Source organism: Lates calcarifer, linkage group LG10 (assembly GCF_001640805.2).
Source record: "Lates calcarifer isolate ASB-BC8 linkage group LG10, TLL_Latcal_v3, whole genome shotgun sequence".
Lineage (NCBI taxonomy): Eukaryota > Metazoa > Chordata > Actinopteri > Centropomidae > Lates > Lates calcarifer.
Genome location: NC_066842.1, coordinates 15,778,226 through 15,798,477, shown reverse-complemented (window position 1 = coordinate 15,798,477; position 20,252 = coordinate 15,778,226). Strand labels below are relative to the sequence as shown.

The window sequence follows — 20,252 nt, the reverse complement described above, 5'->3', positions numbered from 1 at the left end:
ACAAAACCAGTCTATGCTCTCTGGGTTGCTTCACCAAAATGCTGAAATGAAATAACTATTATAATAACTATATATAATAATAAATGAATTGAGAGGCTTTAACCATACCACTGCAGTTGCCATGTGCAGATATTGTAGAGAGACAGATTATATTTAATTGGCACTGGACATAAACCAAAGATTTTGCTGAATTATCTGATAACGAAGTTCTCCATTGGTGATAGGGTTTACTCTGTGAACTGTGCTTGTATTCTGTGTGTGTTCAGCAGAAATGTATGTAGTAAAATGCACCATGTAAGCACAAATAAAAACTGATTTATTTACTTATTTATTTCTACTCTCTACATGAGTGTAGATGGGTCCTAAAGATTAGAAAATAATGCAGGTGTTGCCTTAAGGGCTCCTATATCATTTCACTTTATAATGTGGATAAGTGGGCCATGCAGTATTAACAAACAAACAAATCAGATGCCATAAACTGAGGGCCACATGGTGAAAAAGTCAGCTATAAATTTGTTTGATTCTGTTTCAAAAGGCTCAAACATGGTTGCAGGTATATAGGTTGAGGTTTATGTATAATGTAGAGTAAACTGCTGTTCCTCCTACATGTCACCGCCTGTGTGTGATCACAGTCAGCCTGAGGAAGCGCCCCTGGCAGTGTAGTTGGGAGTGAAGCGCCTCCTGTGTCATTTCCCCTCCTCTCCATCCTTTAACGCCGAACCAGAACCATTCATCTCTCCCCTCCTTCAGGCTTCACATCCGGGTCATCCGCCAGTATCTGTCTCTTGCGTCTGTGTGTCTGACAGAGTAATAATTATTTCGCCCGCCGCCGCCGCCGTGCTGTACTGCAGCCCTCTGTCCGACTGCGCGGCTCGCCGAGCGGACACTGCGCCTGGCGTGCACCGGTGATGATGGAGCCACGGGCGCCGTGAAGCTGCAGCCGGTCGCACAAAGGCAGGGATGAGACGGTAGGGAGGCTTTTTGTATGGGCTAGCCCGCGGAGATTAACTCGCCCTAACGATGTCTAAGAGCCTGAAGAAGAAAAACCACTGGACCAACAAAGTCCACGAAGCCGTGATAACCCGGGGGAAGGAAGGGGAACTGGGGTTCGAGCTGAAGGGGGGCGCGGAGAACGGCCAGTTCCCCCACTTCGGCGAGGTAAAGCAGGGGAAGGGACTGATCCAGAGCGGCAAACTAGCCCAGGATGAGCTGCTGCTTGAGGTCAACGACATGCCAGTGGCCGGGCTCACCACCCGGGACGTGCTGGCCGTGATTAAACACTGCAAAGACCCGGTCCGCTTCAAATGTGTCAAGCAAGGTGAGATAAATTCTGGAGGCGAGAGGGGCCAGGAGCGCACCGCCGCGCGGACTTAAAGAGGCGGGGAGGAGTGTGTGTATACGCGTGTGGTGTTTGCTTGTGTCGCTGGTTTGATTAAGATGTCATTTGTGCAGTCATCTGTCAGTCTGCACTACACGGAGAAGCCGTGTGTTTAGGTGGACACAGCACAAACCGATGCTCGGGCCTGTTTGCTGGTGAAATGTAATTACGAGCCGTAATGATGGGTTCAGTCCACCAGGATCAGTAACTGTAATGATTATATCGCAGCCGGGAACAGCCGCCGTTTGTTTATCAGAGTGTCGCTGGTTCGATGCCACAGCCCGGAGGGGGTGTGTCCGTTTAGGCGTGATGCCACAGCCTGCGGTTTTCTCCTTATTTTTGGTCGAGCGCAGGGCTCGTTTCACCAAACAGGCCTGCGCCGTGGATCAAATGTTTTTCTCTTTTGCTGTACGATCTGAGCGACAGACAGAAACACACCGAGTGTGCTGCTGTTATTACACTATAATTATGCACTGATGGAAAATAAAAGTGATTACTGTTGAGCCTGCTCTCATATTGATCAGCTCTGTAGTCAACATGCTTCGCTTTAGCTCAATGCTTTCCTAATTTCACACACACACACGCGCACACACACACACGTTTTGTTTGCGAAATATTCTTGAGTTCAGAAGTGGAAAATAATTGTGCAGGTCTCATGCAGTCACGGTTTGAGAAGCCTTTGAGTGTTTTTGCTATTGTCAGCTGGTGCAGTGTTGTTGTTGTTGTGTAATTGTTGTGGACTCTGGAGCTGGAGGCTTGTTGTAATGTTTCTGAGCATAGCAGTGGATTTATGGCAACACTGTTGACTGAGTGACCTGCTTCTGTCAGCCAGTGTAAAGGCAGACATGCGTCTATGTGAGACCAGAACATTGGATTGAAGGAAGAGAGCAGAGGAGATGGTTATCATCACACCCTCTGAGGCTCAGTTTAAGTCCCAATAAGTGGCTGCTGAGAGGGCTGCGTTCTCAGCCATGAAATGAGCATTACAGTGGCTTGTTTCTGGGACATGAGTAAAGCCAGAAATCAAACCAGTTTTTAAAAAATCTTTGGACATTGCAGAGTTTGCTTGCAGAGGATTTTGTCTTCACACATCCTCGCCTCCTCTGCTCGCTGTCAATCTCTGTGTTTCCATGGATTGCGTCAATGTGATTGATTATTGAGTTAGAGCTGCTGACAGAGTAAGAGTCCGATCTTGCAAGGGGTTAAATGCTAATGTGCATGTATCTCAGACAGGTCTATTCTCTCCCTCCCTCTCTTATCCATTTAAACATGAGTCTATCTGTTTATTGAACTGCCCACCTCACACTGTTCTCCAGCTGAATGTAGTCTTTGCCAGGAACGTCCTTGAGCACACTGCTGTTTGTGCCCAGCTTGTTGTCCGCTTCTCTATATATTTTCTGTTCTCTCTATCTCTCTCTCTTTCTCTTCTCTTGGCTGTCATATTACTATTTGACTTCCATCCAGTGGAGAGTATTTATGGTAGCGCGCTCGCAGACAGCTGCTGACACATTCGTGGCCCGCCGAGGAATCATCTAGAAGCAGTCCGGTCGACTCAGCTCAGAGGCCACACACACACACACGGCCAAATCAGAGACCGATGTCCTGTCTGGGAGCACGATTGTGTCTGACTGCCCATGCGAACATGCGCACACTTACACATTTTAACAAGCTATTTTCAGTCAGGTAGAATGGAGAAGCTCCCTCCTTCTGTCCCAGAGGGAGTACAGCAGTGACAGCGAGGCCTGATGGACATCCAGAGTGAGGTCACAGCCCTGACCTGGTTCATCTAGGAAACACACTCGAGACACACGTACAGGCACATGTGCACATATCCAAATAGATAGGACTGGACGCTGCCTCGTAAATATGGAAATGTTACCCACCTTTTACTGTAACTTGTTTTATTTGCAGTGCTGCTGCATTATCAACCCACTTCTGGGCCAGTTTATAGACTGAGTCATGAACACAGACGGTATTGTTTTCACAAGTCCCGTGTTGGCAAGTTTTCTTGCACGTCACAACACGCAGATGTGAGTTGTGTATCAAGTCACCTTCTAATAGTGTCCACAGACATGTTGAGCTATGTAACTAGCTATTAAATCAATTAACCAACCAGTCAGTCACGGAGCACCTGTTTTGTTTTGCAGAGAAATGTGATAGTAGAATTGCTGGGAAAGAAACGTGGTTCATGTGTGCGTCTCAAGATTTAATTATTTAATCCCCTGCTCCTCGTGTGTGTGTGTGTGCGCGCGCGTGCACATGCTGCAAGCATCTCACTTCTCTGTCATGTAAATTGGTGTGCTGTAAATTTATCTTGACTAATGGCAGTCCAACAACTTAACACCAAACTTGGAGAATCAAAACAAAACAACAACATTTCTGCATTCATGTAAGATAAGAGGAGATGAACTTTATTAATCCCATGGGGGGAAATTTGCATCATTACAGCAGCAGCTGGATATAAATATCTGTAGTTAAGAGAAAAAAATATTTACATCATCAGTGTATTTACAGGAAGTGTAGTATTGCACGTACGTCAAGCAGTGGTGAGGAAAAAAAAGAAATAATGCACATAATACTGTCCACTGGTGTTTGTGGAGATTCTGGTGGGTTGTTGGGAACAGTGCTGGCTGTACAGTCTGACAGCAGCAGGAAGAAAGGAAGGAGCAATATAGTAAGTAATTCTTTACAACCGTTATGATCAGGCTTTCACACATTTTCTGGAGCTCTTAGATTCATTTTTTATGGAAGACAGTTTGACATGTCACAGTAGAAAAAGCACAGGTGATGAAATAATGAAATAATGAAATGAATAATGGGCTGAAATCCCTTTAGCTGCTTCAGTTCCAGGGTCCTGGTGCTGTACATGTTGGCTCACTGTCACACTGTCATGACTTACCAGGATACTTGAGTAGCACAGAGCCATTGTTACTGTTGGTAGTAACACTTGTGCTTTTCCTATTGTGACAAGTCAAATGTCTGCTTTGGAACATGCCCACCTGCACAATTAGTGTGATCAATAACACACTTTACTGAAATAATTGTTTTTGAACTTGAGTGATAAGACTATTTCAGAATGCATTTGTAATTTTTAAAAAACATATGGGTTTTCTTTTAAATGCTGGCCTGTAAGTTAGTTATTGGCTGCGTCCATCTGTACGTAACTACGTGATACACATCTCTCGTCTGTGTTCATCTCCTCATCAGCACCAAGCAGGAGCGAGGTGCAAACGGCGGCTCAGCTCAGTGAGGCAGATTTATAGAAGTGAGTCGAGAGGTGTTATAACAGTATGGAGAGGAGAGAAGTGTGAATGTGTGTGTGTACGCGCGTGTGTGTGTGTGTGTGTGTTTGAGAGAGAGAGAATAAGAGAAGAGGAGTATGGTGAAGGTGTGAGAAAACACATTTTGAGAAAACAGAGAAAATGCTCTCGTTTGATTTTTTTTTTCAGATTATCTCTGGATTCTTCATTTTAAAAATCAAAATAAATAGATTTTCTAAAGTGCTTGTTTCTGAAATGATGATGTGTCTTTGTTGTGCCAACTTGTCATAATGACAAAGCACAATTGACAAGTTATCATAGTGATAGCTTCCTCTTTGTCTTTCCTTTCTCTCTAATAGAGAAAAATAGCTACAGATTTAAGTGTTGATGTCCATTTCAGTTCTGCTAATCACTTAGGTTTTCCTGTTTATTCACATTTGTTGCTAAATTAATAAAAAAAATAACTTAATGAAATATATATCCACCTCTAAATAACCCATCTCTCTTTGTAGTTGCCTTAATTGGCATTAATCTTTTGTCATAAATAGCTGTGGAGCAAATGCAGTGATATAAATAATATTAATGTCAGCTATTTTTGGAGTTTTATTTTTTCATTCAGATTACATTAGAGCCATCATCCCAGGCTCAATCCACAAACAAATGTTGCTCTGATTTACATAACAATAAAGAGAATATCAGAAATGCTATTTTCCCTACGTGAAGGTACTTAGCTGTGGATAAGAAATGCAGACTTAAAGCCACAAACATGTCACTGCTTGCTGATATTGCCTGTTTGAAATGTAATTTTCTACTTTCCAAATTGTGTTTTTGCCTCTCAGAGAGGAGTGTGGAGGAGGAAGACCCCGGGATGTTTCATCCACTCAGGTTTATGAGAACAATATGCGGCGCCTTCAGAGGAAAAACAACATGAATTCAAAATGTTAACATGCCCTTTAACATCTAAGTGGAGCACAACCAGCCTCCGTCACACTGTGCAGCAGCTCTCGGCCACAGCTTATATAGGACAGGCCAGGCCAGGGAGCTCGCCATCACCAATGAAACCCAGGAATTCAGCAGTGGACTGGAGCCAGTTTAGCTGTAATATGAAAATCTCTCTCAAACTGTAATTCTCTCTCTTTCCCTTTGATTATGATCTGCTTCGTGACACCTCCCGTTATCGTTCTCATACCAAAATTAGTGCGTATGCGTAGGGTTTTTAAGCATGGGTAAACCCACTACAACAGGTGATTGACTCAATTCCCATTGCCAGTAGAGCGGTGAGTTTCTCTTTCTGCTTTTGTTTGTTTTGTTTTTCCCTGGTGTTGTGGTAATGTTCAGCATGCAGGAATGAGTCAGAAACATGCAAGTAACTGTAGCTACACCTGTCGAATTTTCCATTCTTGTGCACCATGCAGGTTTCAGTGGTAGTGGTGACAGATTTAACATTTAAAATTCATTTTTTAAACGCGCGTTCAGGATCACACAGAAATAAATAAAAACAGGCTTCCCATTTGAAGCCAAAGACTGACCAGTGTTGCTGGCTAAAATGACGACTAGACGCTAGCAGAATTTGTCAGTGGTAGTGAGTTAGGGTGAGCTTATTCTAACACAGAGAGCTCTTGTCTCCAGTTGACATTTTGCCTCCAGTGGACTGGAAGCAAGTCCTACAATTGTGTTTTTACATATGCACTTGGTCACTACATACATGCTACAATCCTAAAGGCTAAAGCTGCGTGTCATTACGCTGACATAAGCAGGGATGCCTTGGTAGCTCACGTGGTAGCACATACACCACATATCAAGGCTGCAGCAGCCTGGGTTTGAATCCAGCCTGGGCCCTTTGCTGCATGTCCCCCCCTCATTAATTCCTTACACTTTTCTCTTGTGTTATTGGTTTTGGAAAGGCTAAAAAAGACAGCACCCTCCAAACTCTTGAAATACTAAGTATTGCATGCACACCGCTTCAGCATGCTGAGAAATCTAAAGCTTGTCAACTTTTCTGACTCGGCTGTCCAAGTCCTGCCAGTACTCTTAATGTGGGTACTGTATGGAGGGACAGATGGAGCAGAGGGAGAGAAGGCGACCTTCTTCTGCTCTCTTGTCGCTTTGTTGATGAGAAGCTTGAAGAATCAGTGCATAACATCCTGTCTGCTCTGTTGGTATTAATAACTCACCAAGAGATGAGTTCTGTCAGAGGCAGAGGATGATTTTATTGAGGCTAGAAGCTGCTGGAGCTCGGCTCAGAGGATCAAACTCGAGCTCAGCCAGCCAATGACCAAATATCTAACTGGTCCAGTTAAGTGAATTAGGTCAATGTAATTCTCCTCACCAGGGACACACTGCATGGGACAATCTGGGGCTGTGCTGCTGCATGTGTTTGTGAAATGTATTTAGAGGTGGTGTTTGTGTTTGCAAGATATGACTGTCAAAGCATTTGTGCCTTGTGTTGTCTTGAGATTAAAAATTACCCACCACTGTGCTTAAGAGCAGAAAGAAATCCTTTAAATGATCTTTTTTCAACTTCAACCTCAACTTTCCTTGGGTGACCCCATTGCCTTTGCTCATATTTCCATGAAAGCTGTACACCACCAGGGTGCAACGATTGTCTTTGGGTCATTTTGAGCTGTCAGTCATAGAGTCATTTACACACCACAAAGACCACAGACACACACACACACACACACACACACACACACACACACACACACACACACAGTGTACTGTACCGGGGCACGAATCGACATCTCTATCCTCCGGTCATGATCCGAGTTTCTACCAACCATGATGACGCGCTATATCTTACACAATCGTTATTTTCGATGATTTGTCTCGATGCCCTTTTTGTGATCACGAGGTGTTTGATCTGGAGATTTTGGCTTCAACAACAGAGTTGTCATTTTCAGAAAGTCGGAGGAAGTGAGTCAGGTTTCTTTTGAGTTTTCCAGAATAACAGCAGACTTTTTAGTGATGGATCACCATGGCAATGTGACCATGTGACCACTCAACGCAGTGTTCGAGGACGTATTTTGGAAAGTATTGGCAGTATTTTGCACAAGTGGGATGCTGCCACAAAAAGCAGTTCATCTGGCTGAGATAAAACACATGATTATTCATGATGTTTGTGAGTGTGTGTTTGTGTGCGTGTGTGTAATATGCTGAGAAAGGAATAGAAAATGAATGCAAGTGTATGCATGCTTATATTTACTGTTGGAACAATAAGAGAGAACAACAGTCTCTGCCAGGGGCATTATGGTCTAGGGTTGTCCGTCTGTCCATCCCATTCTACTGAACGCAGTATCTCAGTATTGCCTCAAGGGAATTTCTTCACATTTGGTGCAGCTCAAGGATGAGCTGATTAGATTTTGTTGGTCAAAGGTCAAAGGTCGAGGTCTGTTGAATGTGAAATCTGAATTTTTGTGGTTCATGTTCCTGCAACATTTGATTTTTCTATATAAATCAAATCCTTTTAAATTCTCTTGCCATGTTTTTTGGCAACTACCTTGTGGCACTGTGTGATTATATTCAGGCACACTTCTGTCATTCTACATTCAACTGTAAATATATGTGTAGAAACCATCTATACTTATGTATATTTGTGTTTATTTGTATATACACCTCCGACTACCAAGGCTCTACAGCAGGCCATATATTCCCTTTTTAGTCTGCAGGTGGGAGGGTTCAGTGAGCCTGCTGTAGCTGAGAAACACAACCATCCCTCACCACCATAGATAGAGGCAACCAGGACATCTGGCTCATCACGACTGCTGCATCAACATGTAGTGAGAGTTATTCAGTCTCTATGTGTGTGGCCTTGTATGTGTGTTCCATCTGCTGGCACACACATACATACACACACAGACACACTCACAGTATAACACATGAGGATATTCACTGTATGTTGCTAACTTTCGGAGTGTGACAGGGAGCAAGGTCTGTGCTAAAACAAGAATCCCCCCCACCCCCCACTTTCACAGAATCATATCTTATTCAGTCAGGCATTGCAGCACAGAAGGCAGCGGATGGTTTTCATTCATTGACATAGTGTAGATTAGCCAGCAGCGCTAATCTGATAGCTTCGCTGTGGGCCTCAGATCTGAATGAGAAGGATTATAAAAGCTGGCGTCAGGAGCTGCTCCAGCTGCAGCACTGAAACCGGTGGAGGGCTACCAACGATGTTCTGACTTTCTAAAGAGGCTCGCCATCATTCCTGAGCTGCATATCTTGGATTGGAGCCAACTCATATACAGAATTGTATACACTGAATGCACAAAACATGAGGGATATTGTCATGATATTTAGTTAAATCCCTTCTTATACATTCACACCTCAACTGTTTCAAAATCCTCTAATTCATCTTCTTCTCCTTATCTATATACCAACCATTGTTTTCTCATCAGAATCAAGAGATAATGGATGATGGACCTGAAATTACCTCTTCATTGTCCCTCATATAATGAGTGCTTTAGTGCTTCATGGAAGAGTGGAATTTAATTGCTGGATTGTCTAATATGAGCCTAAATATCACACCTGTACTAATCACGTTCCACTGCAGCAGCAGGCATCTTCCTGTCTCACTGGAAGAAATCTCAGCTCATATGTTTAAGTGCTTCATTTGCATTCAGCATCATTTTATCACTGTAGTTGATGCTTCCTGCCAGTAGAGGACAGTAGCTGTCTAATCAGTCAGTGCTCAGCTGCTCCTCTGTCACAGGAAGCTTATGGTCCACTTCAGTCTGAGCTTCAGAAGTGATGCTATTTACTGTACAATCTTTTCTATCATAGTAAAGGTTTAAATTTCTCATTATGTTGCATGGCTGTGCTAAAGAAACTGCACTGTTTGAGATGGAGATACAACATTATATCTAGAGTGACCGACCTGTAGGTTTGTTTATATTGATTTGGTTTTGGTTTTAAATTATAGACATGGTGTTTTCCACTTAAATGATAAAAACGTTAGCGGTCCAGTGGTGTCTGTCCATGCAAATTGCTGTCTAAATTTAATTACATTCACATTTTCAATTTTGAGATGTCAGCCTTCACCCTGAAACAATGGAGGTGACTAAAATTTGTTTGCAGTGCTCACAGCACTGAACAATAAGGGGAACAGGAACTTGCTTCTCCAGAAACAGTGTTACGGTTATTCTTGATGATCCAAAGAACTAATTGTTAGCAGAAACTGTCTCTTTGTTAGAAATGAATTCCAATGAAAATTGCTGGCATTGTATTCACTGAAGCAGGGACACTTTAGGAGAAAAACATTGCTTTTGAATTTAAATTTCCAATGTTGTTCGCACCACAGGCAAAATTCTGTTCATCTCAATTGTAATAGGATGAAGGCTAAAATCTTGAAAACAAATATCTCAGTCCTTGGCCAATAAAACTAATATAGTCTAAATATCTGCATGGCCGAGCTACAGTTGGCCATGCAGATATTTAGACTGAGCTGATTAGATTTTTGTGTCAAGGGTCACTGTGACCTCATATTCATCCTAGTCTTGTGAATGTGATATATAAGGAACGCCTAGAGGGATTTTCATTACATCTGGCACAAATATCCACTTGGACTCAATAATAAACTGATTTAAAAACACATTTTTTGGCTATAACTCAATAATTTATACACTAACTATAACAAAATGTAACATGTATAACATCTTATATGTAAAAGGTCAAAGGTCAGCTTCATTGTGACATTATAATGTTCTGCAAAAACACTTTCCTGGACATTATTTAACACCATAACTCAGGAACAGAAGGAGAGATTGTGACCATATTTCCTGCAACTTTACTTGTTGGCGGAGGCATCAACCACGAGGCAGTAATTCTAATTTTCTAAGATTGGCTGTTGCTTCTAAAAACTGTGTGCTAAGTACAGACTGGATGAAAACAGTGGCGTTCCCTGTCCAAATCCAGATGATAATTAGCAGCAATGTAACAAGTAATTGTGTGACACAGTTTAACAAGCCACACTGATACAGTATAGTCTGCTATTTTTCTGTGTGTTAATTTTAGTGTTGACGTCTGCACCTCTCTGATAATAATAGAAATATCTGAAGCAACGTATGTGATGACGGCCATAATGAAACGACAGCCAGTGCGTTGATGAGTCAGAGAAAAATTCCTACTTTGTGAAGCGCTTGTAAGTAGTTTTCCACCTGACTTGTTAGGATGTGACTTATGGCCACTTTTCACTGACTTTATGTGCTGGGTGTGTATAATATCCCTGTTCATCTAGTTCATCCTAACATGTTGTAATGGAGAAAAGAAAGGAGCAGTCAGGTCAGTACAGTTGAGCTGAATTCAATTCATTTTGCTTTGGATTTAGCAGCATGAAGGGCCCCTTAATCACTACAGACAGGCTTTATTAGACTATCAGACCATAGCAGCCAAATGAAGCATTGGAGAGGAGAATCATTACAATGCTCAGAGGGCGGCCTTCTCTCAGCCACAGCCACAGTTATTAATTCTTTGTATTGACCGGGAACACACCCCTGCTGGTTTTAACCCCTCAGGTTATTGACCACTGCGCCCCCCAAACCAGTGAGTTTCTTATTATTCTCTTTTGCTTCCAAGGCTCCTTCATATCTCTCTCCTCCTCTCTCTTTTCTCCCCATTATTGTTACTCAACTACCCACTGCTGCAGACAAGAGCATGAAGTGTTTGAGGGCCTTTGCACTCTTTCTCCACCCTCCTCTCCTCCTCATGTCTCTTGTTCGGTGTGTTGCTTTAATTCTCATTAAGATGCATCCTGCTTGTTGTTCCTGATGGAGTCTGACTGAGGAGCGCTGCTTGAACTGGAGAGCGCAATCAGGAGTGACAAATGTCTCCATACGAGCCACATTTAAAATACGGGACTCACACTCACTAACTCACACACTCACACAAATATGCACTAACTCATGTCCATCAGTATTTATGTCATCAACATGAGGTGAGGGGAGGAATTCATTTGCCTGCCGTGGGAGGAGGAGGACAGTAGGGAGGAGTATTAGGGCTGGCAATTCCTATAACCTCCCTCCTTTAATCTTGAAGTCTCATGACTCAGAGGTTGTAAATGTGTGTCTGGCCTTGATTACGGTGCTGTAGAGAAAGACATGGAGGAACATCATCATTAAGACCAGTCTGAGGATAGAGTGGGATCAATATTAAGACCTTTAGGAGAGAGTCTTTGTCATTTACTATTAATAATGGACCCTGCCACCTGCTGTAATAATGCTATTAGTACTGGAAACAGATAATTCATCCACAGCTAAATGGCCTTCACATGTAGAAACTATCAGTACATTTACAGTTTAATTCGCACACGCACACACACACACACACACACACACAGAAAAAGAGAGGTAGAGAGAGAGGCCTTCTGGGGCTAGCTCAAACTACCTGTGCCTAATTGGTAGTGTAAAACACAAAAAAGCAGACCAGGTCAGATCAGGGTAGTCTTAACTGGACCACTGGAGAGGTGGATGAAGAGGCAAAGAGAGAGAAATCGGGAAACTAAAATGTCAGATGGGGCAAAGGAGGAAGCGAGTAGAGAAATAGAGTCAAGGCCAGAAAGCAGAACGGAAAAGCAGAACAGTGGAGATGAGCAGGTAGAGAGAAATGGAGAGAATAATAAACAGGGGACTAAAGAGGCAAGTTCAGTCTAAAGAAATTCATCCAGAGTGTTTTTGTGCCACAAGGCTCTACATACATACAAGCATCAAATATAAGAAAAGAAAAGTAGAAACAATTCTATGACAGTAGCTGCAAAGTACAAATGACAGCGCAAATAAAAGCACTGAGGCCTGGTGACAATGTTTCTACAGGAAGAGACAAGTACAATTATAATAATAATTTAAATCATATTTGTAAATTACTCCCACATATGGTTGATTTCATGACTAATAGGTGTTAAGTTTGTGTGCTTATTTTGTTTTATGGTTTTTATATTATTTTCCCTTATTTTGAAAGTCAGGCGTGAAAAAGGAAATTGACGGAATAAAAACGTGACGGCTCCACGTTCACGGAGATTTGGAGTAATTAGGTTTGCATCAAAGAGTATGTTTATCACCAGGTGAAAACATCAACAAGGTACGGTTAATTGATTTGTGTGTGTGTTTTTTTTTTAAAGTTTTTATATGCTCTGTTAGCTTCTTATCAGTGAAGGTTAATTTTCAATGTAACTTTAGCTCTCGGAACATAAACAAACAAACAGCACTTGACCATCAGTAAGCGCTTTCTTTTGTTCGACTGTGATGCTACAACTTTATCAACAACCTGTATTTTTCTTTTCTATGCATTAGTCTCCCAAAAAGCCAGAGTTTTTAGACGCTAAAGACAAAAGTTCTTTATTTGACATATGTGCTTCATTGACGAGCTTTTCTCTTTTATTTCCTGCCAAAAGTCCATCTTGTTCTTTAGCTCTCTGAATACTGCTCACCTAAACCTTGATAGTGTCAGATCAGTGTTAAATCGTTCTCATGTGAATCAGATTTGTCACAGGAAACATTTTGTCTTGTCATGGCAGGAAAATCACAAGTGCAACTAATAACACTGATTATGGATCTGTTATGGTATCTATGCAGTGATTAGTGACACCTGTGTCTGACATAAACAGTTTTCCTGCTGTTTCACTCCTCAGATCAGAGCAAAAACAGAAACGCTGACTTAGTATGGGGTTTATGATAACAGTCAGTCAATGTGAGGCTCTGGTGGTATTTGCTGAAGATGAAGAAGATGGGAGATGTTGTCTTATGATGCTCAATAGCTTGAGCTCCTTGAATTTGGATGAGAAAGCAGGCAGAGATATATTCCTCCTGGGTTCCAGAGGTACAGCTGTATATATGCTGACTCCCGCCCTGCAGTTTCGTACTCCTCTGTACCCTGTGTGACCTCTTGTAGGAGTGCGAGTGAGCTATCGATCACTGAGTCTCTCTCCGAGTTTTGTTCTCCATGACAACCACTCGGGCACAGCACCACTTCACCTCAGCTCTCCGAAGACGCCCCCGACCATCGTCTCAGATCTCAGCCTCTAACTGACCAGACGGCCCCTCAGTTTTCTCAGCATGGCAGCCTGTGTGTGTCTGTGTGGCTGGGATTCGATCAGTTGTCTGTATGTGTTTTTCTTGTGGTGCATGTCAGGCATATATGTGTTTTAGTAAGGGCAACGGAGAGCGTGTCTAGATGTATGTCAGGCGAGAGGGACAGGGGTTGTGTGCAGAAAAGTTGTCTATGAAGTGTGTTTTTGACATTAAAAGTACTGAGCGTCTGCTCCACTTCAGATTACGTTGCTCCATGTTCATATCTCACCATTTGTCCTCTGTTCTTGTCATTATGGGATTTAATTTCATGTATGTGTGAGCGTGTGTGCATATACTGTAAGAGTCTCCTAAAGCGTGACTGCAAGGTTGTTTGCACTACAGAGTTGAGCAGTTAAACTTTATGAGGAGAAAGATTTAGAGAATCAATGTGGCACAACTGTGCTACTCTCAGTCTCCTGGGAGAGTGGGCATGTCAGAGCTAATTATGCCTTCCCAAATCAAACGAAATGGCTCCTGTTGGTTTCTACATCTATCTGCTCCCCTCTCAAGCTTCATGTCAGTGCACATACAAACAGTGCTCTGTCTTCAGACCCTCAGTCCCTGTAAGAGGAGAGTAGTACTCAGGAGTATGTTTTGTGGAGTGTGTAACATGTCCACTATACTAAATTAAACAATTGATTTTTTTGCATTGATTTTTGCTTTTAGGTTGTATCTGCCCATTTTCTGTAGGCCAGTGTTCAGCTGGTTTTTGGTCACACAGTGAGGCTAAAATGTTAACTTCTAGACATTAAACAAGTAGCTGATTAGGCAATTAGTTGATCAACAGAAAATTATTTACCATTTTGTCAGTTATATCATTAATCAGTTCAAGCAAAAATACCAAACATTCACTGTGTTGTAGATTCTCAGATATGAGGAGTTGCAAACTGAACATCTTTGTGTTTTAGACTTTTGCTCAGGCACTATTGGCATTTTCATTGATTTCTGACATTTTACAGACTGTGTGATTAATTGATTAACACAAAATCCAATTGGCAGATTAATTGATAATGGAAATAATTATTAGTTACAGTTCCAAACATTTTAGCCTCGAACTTTAATATCTCAAAGGACACTAGCCTTGAATCCAGGCATTAAACTCAACTTTACAGAAATGCGCTGATGACATCAAACAAACAAAAATCCAAATAAGCAAACCATAATTAGCAACATAAAAATATAAAGATGTGAGGAAAAACAGGAGATAAAGCTGAACACTACCAGGGAGGTTAAGACACAGGCCAAATATAAATCTAAATATCAAGTAAGGTAGTGTACAGGTGTGTGAGTCCACAATGAAACATCATGCCTACCTATGTTGAATGGAATAAAAGTAACAGGCAAACAGTGGGAAAGGAAGAAATAAAACTAGTATGAACAGCAGAGATTTATGGCAGATGAGCTCTGCGTTGTTGTTTTGATTGAAGAATTTCTTTTGCATGCTGCTCAGCTCAGCCTCAGGCTGGACGCTGTTTCGAGGAAGACGGCTTATCAAGATAAGTGACAGGTGTTGGAGTGTAACCTTGACCTGCTGAGGGTGTTGAGGGCAGGATTAACAATTCAGTTAGCTTCCTACTAGAGAAAAGTATCATTATCAGGCCTGCTATATTGCAGTTTTAATGTTCTTGTGCTGCAGTTTCACTCTTAAAAACGTCTGCAGAGATGGAAAGATGAACAACATCCTGCAAAGGTATTTAATGTTTAAACGTGGAAAGAAAGCATAGGAGGATCTTTGGTCTTCAGTTTCAAAGGCATTAGTTTGTATTTGGTTTGAAGTTTAGGTTTAAGGTTAGATTTATTAGATTTGGTTGGTGAATTATATCTGTTAAGGTAAGTTTGCATATTGCATATGTGTATTTTTGCTGGTCAGATTAATTTTGATTAGAGAATGACTGCACATTAAGCTGTAATCAGGTTAATACAACCTTAAATATCTGTTCAACACCTGTTGAAAATCTACATTGATTAATTTAAAGGTACACTTGAGTTATTCAGATATTTCGCACTGGAAAAGATTTAAGAAAAAATGCTTCAACTCATTCTAAATCTACAGCTCAAATGAAACATGAAAATCCAGCAAATCAAAACTTTAAAGTCTCTAAAATCGAAATAAGGTCCTAATTGAAGGAACTCTCCTCTGAATATTTGGTTGCTGTGTGTAACGTCAAACCAGCTGCACACTCCTTCATATTTAGAAAACCTTAATTATGTGAAAAATGCATTTGAAAGGGAAGTTAATCCTAAATTTCTCCTTGTTAAATGAGGAGGAGAAAATCCAATTCCTGTGTGGGTGTGGAGGCCCTGCTGGTCTGGCTGCTCAGAGAGAGTCTGAAAACCAAAGCAGCAGTAAGTAACAGTGATGGAGTTCATGTCAGATCTGCTTGATGTTGTTAACAGTCATTAATGAAATCAACTGTAGGATCTTTACTGAAGGCTTGTAAACACCAGAACAAGCCTGTGGGCATCAGGTCTGGTTGTTCTGGTGTTTACACTACTGAGGCCTGCAGCTGAACCTACACAAACGTTTCATTACAGTTAAGATAAAGATATCACTTGTATCAATTGTATGTAAAGTTGAGCAGTGTAACTAGTCAACCTAGGCCTTAGATTTACTTACTAACATGTCCCAGCTACAGAGTATATCTTCATAATGCAGTGTTTTGACTCAGTGGTAAAAAAATGAACATACTCCATACTTGTGGTGTAAAAATATTTAGCTGACTCTTCAGACTTACTGCCAGCTTTCAAATTTTAAAACATCATGAGCAGCTATTGTAAAGGATGGATTTGTTTATTTTTGCTGTGTTGAAACAGCAGAGTTGTTCTTGTCAGTAAAGTTTTATATGAATGTCTCTAGCCTGTCTGCCGCACATTGCACTGGGGGACAAAAGTACCCTTCAACACCACTCTTAAAATCATTGTTCAATCATTTGTTACATGTCGCCTCCCAAGTGAGCAGACTCACATCAGTTAGGGTAGATATGTAGGATGAAGTGATTTAATAAGAAACAAAGAACCAGTGTTGCTCGCTTGTGTAGCGATGGTGTGTTAGGTAAATCAGCAGCTGTGTAAACAAATCTGCTTCTTTTGTGTTGCTAAGCAACAAAGGCATTCGATTATGTTGTGTACACCACTACCTGTCCAGACATCTCTCTCTGTTAGACTGTTTTCTCGTTGGCTTCTTGTGGAAATGAAAAGCTCCACCAGGTTAAATGTACTAACCAGATGTGGCCTAATGCTCACTCTGGTCATGCAGAACCATTCACTGCCCAAATGCTTCACAGTTGTTTGTCTTGTACAGACTCAACTCTCCATATTTGGATCCAAGCAGCATGCTAAACACTTGGCGGGGGAACAGTTAATTCACCCAGCAGTAACCAAGCAGACACATACTACAATATATTGAACATATAAATTCAACAGACAAGTCCATAGAGACCCGCTGTGCCATCGTAGTGTGTTGATTAATAAGGTGGAGGCTGCTGGGGAGAGAGAGAGAGAGCGCACCAGCAGCTCCACCAGTAACAGCAGGTCATGTGCTGGTGGAAGGAATGTGGTGCTGACAGCTTAAATAGGCCACCTTGTTGAAGTGTCATTACATGATTGGTGTTTTTTCTTTTTCTTTTCTTTCTTTGGATCAGTTGACGGTCAGTTGATGGGCAGGAGACTATGTGACCTGCATGGACTAATGTATTGCTTCACTGAGCAGAAGCAGCACTGATTACGGTTTGCCTTGATGAGTTTGTGATTGATCACGCCTGTCATCTTTTTCCCCTTGATGCGCTACAATTTTTGGAAATCTATAAAACTGTCTTCTTCAGAATTTTTCCTGCTTTGTCAGAGGAGCCAGTCACCAAACACGTTCAAGTTTAACCCTAAGGTTACATCAATAAACCTGTTTAAATATGCTTTAAATATATTTAAAAATACCCCTCCTTGACACTCAGTTGTGCCCTGAGCTAAGTACTCATATCATGTTGGTGTTTGTTTATTCCTCGTATTTAGACCAAACCTTGCCCAAGACGGCGCTCACGGCGTCTTCGCTGGCATCTGCAGCTGTGAGCTCATCAGCCCTACGTGTGCGAATGAGTGTGTGTAACCTCAGCGTGACATCTGCTGCTGCAACTGCGTTTCACAGTATTTCTCTCTAGTTGGTGACGTTTACACAAGGTCAAACAGGGAGAGCATCTGGTGGGCGAGACACATAGTATTTGAGGAATGTCAGGCAGCATCTGGATGTACTCACATACTCATATACACACTCGGTAAGACAGACACACATCTACAAATGCTCTGACACACATAAACATTTATTTCCTATGCTGTCTCTCTCTCTCTCTCTCTCTCTCTCTCTCTCTCTCTCTCTCTCTCGCGCACACACACACACACACACACAAACCACACAAATACTCCAGTGCAGTAACAGCAGCAGCAGATAGGGGCTGCTGCAGGACTGTGGAAGCTGCCTGACCAATCGGCGGGCAGGTTGTTTGTAGCCTCGGCTTCCTACTGGCACATCTCCCTCTCCTCTCTTTTCTCCCGACGGTCGTCGTCTCTCTCCATCTCTCCGCGGCTCTCACCATCTCCCTTCCCCTTTGTCCTCGTCTCTTTTTCTGGGATTAAAATTGGCCGCGGCTGTGCTCTGTGTGTGTGTGTGTGTGTGTCTGTGTGTGTGTCTGTGTGTGCGTGCTGGAGCAGCGGTTTGAGAAGCAGAGGCAGGAGGGAGACAGTGAGGTTTCACCGAGGCAGCAGAGGATGCGCGGTGGTTGGTTGCGAGGCTAGAGGACGCCTGAGAGGACAGGCTGTCTGTGGATGTATACCTGTGGAGAAAGGACTGGCTTTTACCAACATCTGGGGCAGCCACTGATGAGGTGCCTGGATTGCACTGCTTTCCTCTTGACTGTGTCTGTCTCTCCATCTCTCTCTGAACATGTCTTTGTGTGTGCTGGTGTGCATGTACAAATATGTGTGCATTGGTGTCTGTGCATGTGAGAGATATGGCCTGTGTCTGGATACAGAGCTGAGTGATGTGGTGTTTACCCATCTGAAAACTGCGACAGTCCCAATAATGTTAATCAAGATTTCATCCTATCTGCCTTTGTTTTCTGGCTCTCTCTTCTCTCCTCTCCTCCCTCCTCTCCTCTCCTCTTCTTTCCTCTCCTATTCTCTTGCTTTGCTGTTTGTGAAGCAATTCACAGTGCTCCACAGCCTTGGTAAAATGGTGTCAGTTTACATAAGATGTTATTCCAAAAGGATTCATTACTGCAGAACCACAGAGTCACCTGTGTCAGCAACATACATGCATGTGTCTGCACAGTCTGTACAGCGGGAGCCCATGTAAAGAATTTCCTGTGTCGGTATGCTGTATGTTCTCTTTGACGGGTAGGTGCTGCATTAATCTCATCTGGTAGGCCGAATGCTGTCCAGTTAGTTTAGCAGGAGGTCACTAGAGTATGCATGAGTGAGGAGACATGTTTGTCATTTGTAAATGCATGGCATGTAACCTCATCCCTCCTGCTGTTGGATGTGATAGTCTTGCATACTGAATGTTGTGTGGAGAATAAGTTCTCCTCCTCTCATCCTCCTGGGCTTCTTTGGTTTGAGATGAAGGGAGGAGAAACTATTCATGGACATTATCATACAGTGTGTGTGCAGCACAGATATGTTGGCCTGCTCTTAGTTTTTTGCGTCACATTTGCCACTTATTTTACTGCGCTTCAGTTCAGTGACTTTATTAGAAGAAAGACGGCTTGTACAGCAAATAATCAGCAGAGACAAGGTGGTGTGAGCCTCTGTCCTCTGTAAGGCCTTTGTCACCCAACCTGCTGACACCGCATATTTGGCCTCAAGGGGATCACTGGTTTACACAATTACCATGATCTGTGTGTGCGTGTGTGTGTTAACGTCAGCGTGTGTAGTCGCCTTTGCTGTTTTTCCTTTGGCATGAAAATTAATGCGAGGTTTCAACCTGATTACGCCATTTTGACTTCATGTTAAAGCACAAAATCCTTTTTTTTCTTAAATGCCTGTAACATACAGTTCTTATTTTACTGTTCCATAAGGTTGTCTTCTTCACTCGTACTCTTCACTGTCTGATAGTGACGATACACCCTGCATAAGCTTGTTTCAGTTCTTTGAAGCTATGTAAAGTTTGCACTGAGAAAAACATTTAAACTCAGGACAAAGGAAATTTTCTATAGCTGCATCAAAATGAAATATTCTTGATTCTTTCTGCATGATTTTATACAGCTTGTGTTGCCGTGCAGACTGCAGCTTGTTCTTCCAGGGGAATGAAATCCTTCCGGTTGTTGCTTCATTCATCATGACTGATGTGGGACAAAATATACAGTATCTTGGAACAGAAGGCCAGTGAGATCACTTCATCAAAATGAAAGCAGGCTGTAACCTCTGTCCTACTGTGTTTGTGTTTAGGGGGAGTGGTTGACAAGGATTTGCGGCACTACCTGAACCTGCGTTTCTCCAAGGGCTCAGTGGACCACGACCACCAGCAGATCATCAGAGACAACCTCTACCTCCGCACTGTTCCCTGTGAGT

At 42.4% G+C, this 20,252-nt stretch overlaps 1 protein-coding gene across 1 annotated transcript in view; it reads left to right on the top strand.

Moving 5' to 3' along the window:
- Positions 1-301: 301 nt before the first annotated feature.
- Positions 302-20,252, top strand: part of LOC108875215 (membrane-associated guanylate kinase, WW and PDZ domain-containing protein 2) — a 72,598-nt gene continuing 52,647 nt past the window's right edge. Inside the window, 2 exon segments of the mRNA XM_051073444.1 lie at positions 302-1,318; positions 20,130-20,246. Of these exon segments, the coding sequence (XP_050929401.1) occupies positions 1,021-1,318; positions 20,130-20,246 (415 nt within the window). The 5' untranslated portion in view covers positions 302-1,020.